General features: G+C 38.7%; 1 protein-coding gene and 1 long non-coding RNA gene across 2 annotated transcripts; one reads left to right on the top strand and one right to left on the bottom strand.

Annotated features, from left to right (window-relative positions):
* The first annotated feature begins 956 nt into the window (after positions 1 to 956).
* Positions 957 to 1,493, top strand: LOC138899018 (uncharacterized). Its single transcript, XM_070185130.1, has one exon. The coding sequence runs from the start codon at positions 957 to 959 to the stop codon at positions 1,491 to 1,493; it is 537 nt and encodes a 178-aa protein (XP_070041231.1).
* An 8,351-nt stretch (positions 1,494 to 9,844) lies between these two features.
* On the bottom strand, positions 9,845 to 10,203 carry LOC117278114 (uncharacterized). The gene is made up of 2 exons (XR_004508433.2): positions 10,152 to 10,203; positions 9,845 to 10,060 (listed from the first exon to the last, which is right to left on the bottom strand). It is a non-coding gene; the product is annotated as an uncharacterized lncRNA (long non-coding RNA).
* Positions 10,204 to 10,412: the final 209 nt, after the last annotated feature.

Below are 10,412 nucleotides of genomic sequence, written 5' to 3'. Positions count from 1 at the left end.
TTGACATTGGCCTCACAGAGAACATTGAGTAATACAGCTGGAGGCCCATTGATGAAAAAGAATCTAGAGGAGATAGTCACTATTTTTGATGAGTTGTCTGAAGATGCAAATCAGTGGCCCTCTGAAATTGCTGAAAGAAGATGAACAACGGGTGTTCACCAAGTCGATGCTAACACATCTGTGCAGGTACGGATTGATGTTATGGCGAAGGAGATAAGGAAGCTGACCTTAGCCGCAATAGAGAGTTAGACTCATGCAGCATGTGACATATGTGGAAGAGGACACCCTACTCATGAGTGTCAAGCCTTGATCGAGGAAGTTAATATTGTTGGTAATTACAACTTCAATGCAATGGGTCAGAAGCACCATGGTTTTTCATAGAGTTCACCTGGGGGGTACAGCAAATAAATGGCAACAAAATAACTCTAGATTTCAAGGAGCTCTTGGTTTTGTGAATCAGTAGAGGCCGTAGTTTCAGCCTCAACAGCCAATTCAATTTGGGTTAGAATATCTGATGAAGTCTTTTATTGTCAAGACATATGAGAGATTAGATGATCATGTTGCAGCTATTAATGAACTTGGGACAGGTTTGCGAAGTTTGGAGAGACAAGTAAGACAAATTGCAACTCTATTAACTGAGAGAATCCAAGGTACTCTGCCAGCTGATACTGAAAAGAATCCTAAAGAAATGGTAAATGATGTAACCTTGAGAAGCGGACTAGTGTTGAAAGATCCCACTCCAATTCACAAAGAAGCTGCGCAAGAAAAAGAAAGCTGGAAGGAGCTGAAAATTGAAGATGATGACAAAAAGACTGAGTAGAAGAAAGGCCAAAAGGGAGCCGAGAAAAAGAAGAAGCGAGGAATATGATGTTGTGAGCAAGAACATGCCCGCTTTACCTTTTCCCCAAAAGCTCTATTGAGAAAAGTTGGATAAGAAGTTTGAGAGATATCTAGATATGCCGAGACAAGTTAATGAAAATATGACATTCATGGAAGTTCTCTCAAAAATGCCAGCTTACGCAAAGTTCTTGAAGGAGATCCTTATAAAGAAGAGGAAGATAGAAGAGACCAAGGTGGTTAAGCTCATAGAGCATTGCAGTGCAATCTTGCAAAATAAACTCCCACAACAGTGTGGAGATCCACGGAGTTTTACAATACCTTGCTCTTTAGGAACTCTTAACTTTGATCAATCTTTATGTGTTTCTGGTGCCTCAATCAATCTAATTCCTTTGTCTATTTGCAGTAAGATGGAAAATGAAATTGGAGAGATAAGGTTAGCACCAGTATCCTTGCAACTGGCAAACCAAACCAAGATAATACCCGAGGGGATAGTAGAAGATGTCTTAGTGCGGGTAGATAAGTTTGTATTTCCTATAGATTTCATAGTGTTAAATATGGAGGAGAACAAGAAGGTCCCCCTCATCCTAGTAAGACCATTTTTAGCAACGGGTAGAGCTATACTGGATATACATAATATAAAACTCATGCTTTGAGTGTGTGAGGAAATGGTGACTTTTGAGATGAATGTAGCAACTGGAGTGAAAAAGCATAAGCCAGCTGCAAGTGTTGAGTGAAAGCTGAAGAGTTCAAAAGAGAAGGCTCTAGTGGTTGAGTAAGACAAGTGTGGGGTATACCCAAGAAGGCTGAGAAGAAGTTGTCCATGTAGATGTGTGCACTAGTTCGGGTGCGTGGAATGGAGCCCGCTTCGACTTAGACCCCGACTGAAAATTCAGGGAAGTTTCCTTTACCTTATGCTTTTTAATTTTGTGTCAAAGGGATATGCCATAACTTAAAGTGTGGGGTAGGGGGATGTTTGTATGTTGTATGTATATGTCTTTTAGTTTTGTTAATTTTAGTAGTTAGAGATAGAAAAAAAAACATAATCTTTTTTAAAATTTTTGATTTTTCCGGACGATGGATATCATTTGACAGGTTTCTTGAGGGATTTAAGTAAAAAGAAAAAGACAAAAAGATTTTCTTTTGTTAGGTAGTGTAATAATTCTCCCTTGGTTTTTATCTGTGCCGCGGTTCTTTTCCAAGAGTTTTGTTTGAACCGGGTGTAGTTATTTTTCTGTTTTTAGAAGTAGGAAACCTTGTGCTGTGATTTGAATTAGAAGCAATGTCTCTTGACTTTATTATTCCTTGAGAATAGTGAGTGCTTTAGTTATGACTCTTAGGCTCAATTTTTGACTCTTGCATAAGCACCTTAAATTGAATAAGTTTAACTTTGCTTAACTACTTTGACTAGAGAGTCTTGATCATTCAATCTTGAGTGAGTTATGTGCCATGTGCGTGAGAGAGGTTTTTGTGTTATTCTGTGCATTGCATTTGATGTCTAGAACTTACCCTGTGTGTTTGCAAAGAGGAATAGTAGTTTTGTTCAGTCTAGAAGTGATATAGGTATTTCTTTGTTGAGCCACTTATATGCTTTTACCCACCTAATTGTTATGTTTTTTAGTTAGCCCCGTTGAGCCTATAATCCTGTTTCTTTTGGCAACAACATTACAAGCCTTACCCGTTTATTTGAATTGACCATCTATTTGAACCATTTACCTCTTGTGAGTACTTGAAATTGTATGAACTTTGTAAAAGTTGAAGTATGGGGGAAAAAGGTTCACTATTTTGTAAAAGTAAGAGCCACTTGAATTGAGAAAAAAAAAAGAGAAGAAAGATATTAATTGTACGACTGTGAAAAATATTCCTTGATAGTGGCTACTCTTGATGTATTTGTTCTTAAATAAGTTGGGAGTTAATGCATATTGATGTTAAGGCGGAGTATGGTTTGACATAAGTGTGGGGTTTTGAATGTTAAAAGTAAATGCATTAAAAGTGCTTAGGGAGGTGTAGTCACTCTTATATCTAAATGTATCCTACCCGTCCAGCAGCTTACATTACAATCAATGAAAGTCCTATTTGATCCTTGACTGAATGAGCTCGAATTAGTAGAGTAGTACACTACGGGAAGCCTATGGTGCATCTTTTATGGCATATGAATGTTGTTTCTGAGAGTGCGTGAATTCTTCCAATCTTGAGTTCCTATTTGTTCTAAATTTTTATTGTGTGTGGAACTACTATCTATTATTATGAGGGAACTTGATTCATGAAATAAAGGAAATGTTGTTGACCTATTACAGTAAGTAAGTGAGTTATAAATAATGCATGGTGCTTTTGAGTCAATTCTTGAGGTGAAGATGTTACACAGTTGTGCTTAGTCTATTTTAAATATTCTTTGTGTAATGAGTTAGGAGAGTTGCTTACTAAGATTGTGTCTATATAAAGTGTGGTGTAATTGCTCGAGGATGAGCAATGGTTTAAGTGTGGGGTATTGATGGTAGGCTATAATCTTGTGTTTTAGTCGCTTATTACACTCTAATTTACTGCACTTTAATTAAGTTTGAGTGTTAATTGCTAGTGTTGTGCACTAATTGTGTGTTTTATGGCTTGTAGAAGTGATTCCGAGCTAGGTACATGTTATGAAACTAATTCGAGCTATTGGAGCTTTGAAGTCTGAGTAAAAGCCCAAAAGGAATAACCTGGAATAAACTAATTGGAGCTTTGAAAAATCTAATGCTACGCACCCTCCTACACACAGTATGACACATGAAAAGCAATAATTTTGCAAGTTTTCCTATTTCGGCTAGAAAAGGGTGATTTTGTTTAGGCCCGACCCTACTTGGTATAAATACATGGAAACATGGTAGTTTCTGGACTTTTGACACATCTAAGACCTAAGGAGGCTAGAGAGAAGGTGGAGAAGCCAAAGCACAAGGAATTCATCATTCAATCCTCACTCAAGACAAGAGTTTGGATTGTTTAATGCTTTTCTTTATATTTGTGATGAATTACTCCTATCTATGCAGTAGTGGATATTAACTCTAGTTTGTGGAGAAGCCAAGTACAAGGATTTTTTGTGGATATTAACTCTAGTTTTTATGTATTGAATTGCTTTAGGTGATTTAATTATTGCATCTATATTCACTTGTTCAGGTAATCGAGAGAAGCATAACTTATGATGTTTTTACATCATCTTGTTGGTTGAATTCATTGATTCTTCTTAGTAATCGAAAGAGGCTAGTTGAATTATTGTTTATACCTAGTTAGGAGGATAATCAAAAGAGGTTCTTCTAAAGAACAGCCCACAACGAATTCGTGCATATCTTCACTGAGCATAACTTGGTTCATATTGTGAGGTTGAGACTTAATCGAGAGAGGAGTTTCTACTAAATATTTGAACTAATAATTGAGCGAATTAGAGAGACTCACTTGAACGTTAGAAGTTAATTAACGAGAGTTAAATCCCAGACAATTATCTTGTACCTATCCAATCAACCCTTATTTTCTCCTATTGATATCTTCTTTGCTTATTTTTGTTAAATTGTCATTAATCAATTATATCTAGAGTCTTAATTAATTTTAGTTCTTAATCATATAATCTAAATTGTTGATCATCTTGGATAGCAATAAAATAATAAACTACGATAATAACTGTTTAACTCCAATCACTGTAGATACGATAATTTTCTATACTATCTTTGACTGACGAGCATATTTAGGTGTGTGCTTTGAGCTCGTCAAGACTTGAAAAACAAATGCAAATGCAAATTCAAAGAGAAGATGGACGATCTGAGTGGAAATAAAAAAGACAAGGCTACCATGGCAGAAAATATTGAAACCTCAGATGGAAGTACGCCAGGACAGAATGAGTTGGTCCTACGTTTTAAATAGAAAATCTTGGAGCTGCAGGGTGAGCTGGAGCAGGTCCGAAATCTCGCAAACCTCTCTTTTATGTTAAATGTTCCTAACATGAACTAGCAAAACACAACCACTAAGAATCAAACACCACTACAAAATACCCAAACCCAAAATCCACCACCAATAGCTCCACAAATTCCTCCTGCAATGCACCAGTATCACAATCCCTCACCTCCTCAAAGCCTTAACTCGCCGCTAATGCAAACCCCTCAACAGCACCACCATCGTCCAACCTAGTATCCGCTAACCACCACTTATCAAACCCTTCAAAACGCACCACATATCACTCCTGATCCCCCTCAAACTTCGATCAATTATCACACATATACCTAAGTTCTAATAATTCACCAAGGCAACCCGATATACGTGGAAAACTTTCCCCATAGCCCACAAGAAACCCTATACATACCTGAACTGACCGAGAAGGAACTGCTTATCCGAAACATGGTGGAGGAACTCAAGAAACTATTAGGGAGAGTCTAGAGTGTTGAAGGCCGGAAAGGTGTTGAAGGTTTCAACTACGAAGACTTGTGTATCGAGCCAAATGTAGAACTGTCGGAGGGTTAAAAACCTCCCAAGTTTCAGATGTTTGATGGCACTGGTGATCCAAAGGTGCATCGTAGAACATACAGTGACAAACTTGTGGGAGTGGGCAATAATGAACAAGTCCATATGAAACTGTTCATTCGAAGTCTTATAGGAGATACATTATCTTCATATATCATCCAATATTCAAAGAAGTGGGGAAATTGGGTAAGCATGGCATCTGATTTCATATATAGATTCAAGTTCAGCACAGAGAATGCGCCAGACATTTTCTATATCAAGAACCTCAAAAATAAACCCGCAAAAACCTTCCACGAGTATGCTACTCGTTGGAGATCAGAGGCCGCCAAGGTGAGGCCACCACTTGAAGAAGAACAAGTTCTCAAAGCTCAGGATCCGCATTATTATGAAAGATTGATGGTTATCGAGAAACACAAGTTCTGAGAAATCATCAAGTTAGAAGAAGAGATAGAAGAAGGAACCAACAGAGGAATGGTGACCAATTTTGAGGCTCTGCACACCACAAACAAAGCCTTGCAATCAGGAGGTCACTCGAAGTGGGTGTCGTGATGGTAGCCCAGGGCCCTAAGTCTCCCCTTACATTCCAAACACCTTCACCCACATATCATTCCTCACCTCCAAAATACCAATACCCCGCCACCACCTACCATACCTATAATACCCAACCTGTATATTACCATTCACCTCCTCCCGCCCACCGACCAAACTTTGACCGCAGAGCTCCGAGATAATTCACCCCTATCACTGAACCCATAGCCCAAGTGTATGAGAGACTAAAAGTTGATGGTTACGTCACTCCCATTCCCGTTGTTGCGATTGAAAACCCTTCCTAGTGAGTGAACCCCAACAAATCCTGTGCCTACAATTCAGGCATGAAGGGCCATACCATTGAGGAATGCCGCATGTTGAAGGACAAGATCCAGATGCTGATTGACACCAAAGTTATACAAGCAAATGAGTCTGCACCGAATGTCCGCTATAACCATCTTACTGAGCATAGGGGCAAGGGAGTGAATGTGATAGAAATTGATCAATAATGGGATCATGAGGGATCCATCAGACTTATTCAAGAGTGGGATGCTCCCAAAGTATCTCATGTCACCCTCTCGCCGATTGTGGTGCAAACCCAGACACCATTTAAGGTCGAGGTAGCTACGCCCTTCACTGTGATGTAGCTCCAACACCATCTTATAAATCTGATGTTGTCTTGTGGGATTATGTGGAGGAGGCAAGAAGAAAAGGAAAATACAATATGGAAGAGACAGGTGTTGCGCAACGCAAGGAATGACCAGAACTGGCAGAGTTTACACACCCGAGTATCTTTGAGGAACAAGCAAAGAGACCACATCTAAGCCGCATGTCATGGAGACAAGCACTGATGATCTTTGGAGGAAGGTACATACAAGGTAATACTCTGTTGTCGATCACCTGAACAAGACTCCTGCCCAGATATAGATCTTATCATTGTGGCAAAACTAGGATGCACACAAGAATGCCTTGATGAAGGTTATGTGCCCATTGGTATCACTAGTGGGAGATGGCTAATATGGTAGGGCAGGTACTGGAAAGTCACAAGATTACTTTCCACGAAGACAAGCTACCGCCAGAAGGGTTGAATCACAACAAAGAATTGCACATCACTGTGCAATTTGAAGATACGTTCATTGACAGGGTTCTGATAGATGGAGGCTCAAGCCTGAACATATGCCTACTGACTAATCTAAAAAGATAAGGTAAAGGCCTGCATGAGATACAGATGGGGACAACCTTAATCTACAAATGGGCCCTACCAGGTTCGATGTTGAATTCCAAGTTCTAGACATATACGCCACCTACAACTTGTTATTGGGACGACCATGGATACACGCAGCTGGGTCGGTCGCTTCTACTCTGCACCAGGCTGTGAAGTTTGAGTGGAATCATCAAGAGGTGATTAATAATGGAGATGGAAATAACGCTATCTACACCAACCAGACTGTGCCAGTTATCAAGAATAAGAGGAAATTGGGAGGAGAAAGATACAATTGTATTGAGCGATTAAACACAATCTAGAAGGGCCGATGGTGGAGCAATACGATAAAGAGCATACTGATGTGGTTGGGGTATGAACCAGGCAAGAGTCTTAGTCCAAAGCTTCAAGAGATCAAAGAATCAATGCGACCACAATATCATGGCACAACCTTTGATCTCGGGCATGAATATACTTTGAAAGAATACCAGGATTGGATATCGTCGTGCCATGCCGCTTACTATCCATTGGAACAACCCATACCATCACTGGACCAAATATTCAGCCAGACTGATATGATTTGGGGATCCGAGAAAGATGAGGTTTCGGCCGGTATGAGGAAGCTATTTCTGGATGAGGAAGATATGGACTGCAGTGCAATTTTACAGGTGGAGGAGGAGTAAGACCTTACCATTTAGACAGTGGGAGAGGGAGCTGTTCTCAAGAACTGGACTGTTGCACCATCCCGGGCTCGCTGAGTACCTAGGTAGCCTTGGCAGAATTAGCAGGATTTATTTTTAAATTATTTTTGGGCATTTTAGACATTTCCAGTGTTTTATTTTGAAATAATTACTCGAGACATTGAGTCGTACATGTTGACAATTTTAAATTTTATTAATGCATTATTGTTTTTCGTTTATTTATTATCATCTTTCTATATTCTTTTTCAGTGTAATTATTACATATCCCGATGACTTTACGACTGTGACATGTAATGAGACAATACAACATAAGGAAAGTGATTTGGAAGATTTGGAGAATGATATAATACTTTAGGAAATTGTCAAAGAGGTAGAGAATTTTGAGAACAAACCAAAGTTCAATTTGGAATAAACCGAGCCAGTTAACTTAGTGGATTCTGAAACAGTCAAAGAAACTCGCATTAGCATTCATCTATCGCCATCAGAGAAGAAAGAGTACATCAGGTTTCTAAAGGAATACGAGGATATTTTCGCATGGTCCTACGATAATATGATTGAGTTAAGCACATCCATAGTAGCTCACAAGCTACCTACCAACCCCATATGTCCGCCGGGAAAGTTGAAGCTTAGGAAATTCAAGCCAGACATGAGTCTGAAGATAAAGGAAGAGTTTACCAAGAAAATCAATGCCAAGGTCCATCGAGTGGCCGAGTATCCAACCTGGATGGCCAATATTGTGCCAGTTCTAAAGAGGGATGGAAATTCAGAGAGTGCGTCGACTATCGAGATCTGAACAGAGAAAGTCCTAAGGATGATTTTCCATTGCCCAACATACACAAACTGATCGACAACTACACCAAGCATCAACTCCAATCCTTTATGGATTGCTTCGTATGATATCACTCGATTTGGATGGACAAAGAGGATGCCGAAAAGATAGCCTTCATCATTTCATGGAGGATATATTGTTACAAAATGATGTCATTCGGTTTGAAAAATGCTGGGGCTACCTACATAAGGGCCATGACTACTCTTTTCCACGATATGATACATAAGGAAATAGAGTTGTACGTGGATGACGTTATTATAAAATCTAAGAGAAGTTCGAATCACATAACAGACGTGAGGAAGTTTTTCAACCAGCTTCGAAAATACAATCTGAAGCTAAATCCTGCAAAATGTACTTTCGGAGTCCCTGCTGGGAAGTTATTGGTTTCATCGTCAGCCATTGTGGTATTGAGCTAGGCCCGTCAAAAGTAAAAGTTATTCAGGACTTGCCACCGCCAAAAGACAAAAAGGATGTGATGGGTTTTCTGTGACGCCTCAATTACATCAGCCATTTTATAGCACAGTCAACGGTGATATGCGAGCCGATCTTCAAGATGATGAGGAAAGATGCTTCGACGAGCTAGACCGAGGAATGTCAAAAGGCTTTCGACAAAATAAAGGAGTACTTGTATAAGTCGCCCGTGCTAGTCCTACCAGAGCCAGGAAGATCTTTGTTGTTGTAATTGTCTGTGTTGGATGGAGCCTTTGGTTGTGTCCTGTGCAACATGATGAAACTTGCACTACAAGAAAAACAGCCTTTAAGAAAGGAAAATATGGCCCCAAAATGGTATATTATGACGAGGAACAGCTGGTCGTAACCCGTTATAATAGCCTCCGCCGCAAAAAGTCATTAACGACGGGTCTAAAAATCTGGTCGTTAAATAGATTTAGAGATCGGGAGAAATTCTGGTAGTGAAATACTTTTAGAGACTATATATCTCGTCCTTAATTGACGATGACAAATATATATATTCCCATCGCTAAACCCTTTTAGCGACCAACGTTTAACTGGTCCTAAATTATGTTTTAGAGATGGGCAGAAAATCTAGTCATGAAATACTTTTAGACTACATATCTCGTCATTCCAATCGTTCAACCATTTTAGCGACCAACCTTTACTGGTCCTAGATTATGTTTTAGAGACGAGGTCCCTATTTAAAATAATTTTGTAATTTAGCATTCATATTTGTGGTCTCTTATTAACCATGAATAGTCCTAAAGCTCAATGCCACAAAAATATATTAACAACAATAAATATCAAATTAGAATTGAAAAATCTAGATACAAAAAGATAATATATCAAGTTCACATCCCATGATGATGTTACTTTCTATATTTGGTCAACATCTTAACAAAAAAACTTAAGCTAACATCTTGAGCTAGACTATGATATCAAGTTTTGCATAACAGTCTTAGCAAAATAATAATGAGCTTGTGCATCTTCTAAACTTGCATCTTGACTTGTAGCTTCAATCTTCAAAACCTGGAAGTACAAAAGTTTGAAAAGATGATAAATACTATTGGTAAAATAATATATTTATAAATTTCAAACTAGCAATAGTTAAATTGCTTACCCCAAAAGCAGTCTAAATTCACCGGGTTTTATCCAGCAACATCAATAATACTACCGGGAAATATAAGAAAAATTAATTAGAAAAGCTTTGAGATGGTAAATCAAACTTTGGTTCGAAAAATTCCGGTATGACAATTCGAGATTTATCATTCAAGAGAACAACTATTATGAACAGACAACAACATCACCAACTTGGTATTTTTAATCATAAGAGAACCATATCATCTAATTCTACTGAGCACAGACATTACCATTTATGTAC

This window comes from Nicotiana tomentosiformis, chromosome 9 (genome assembly GCF_000390325.3).
Source record: "Nicotiana tomentosiformis chromosome 9, ASM39032v3, whole genome shotgun sequence".
NCBI lineage: Eukaryota > Viridiplantae > Streptophyta > Magnoliopsida > Solanales > Solanaceae > Nicotiana > Nicotiana tomentosiformis.
The sequence above is the reverse complement of the archived record's forward strand: the minus strand, read 5'-3'. Positions and strand labels throughout refer to the sequence as shown.

What these genes read in the sequence shown, in the direction of transcription:
- LOC138899018 (XM_070185130.1), top strand. Translation starts at nt 957, where the DNA reads ATGCCGAGACAAGTTAATGAAAATATGACATTCATGGAAGTTCTCTCA.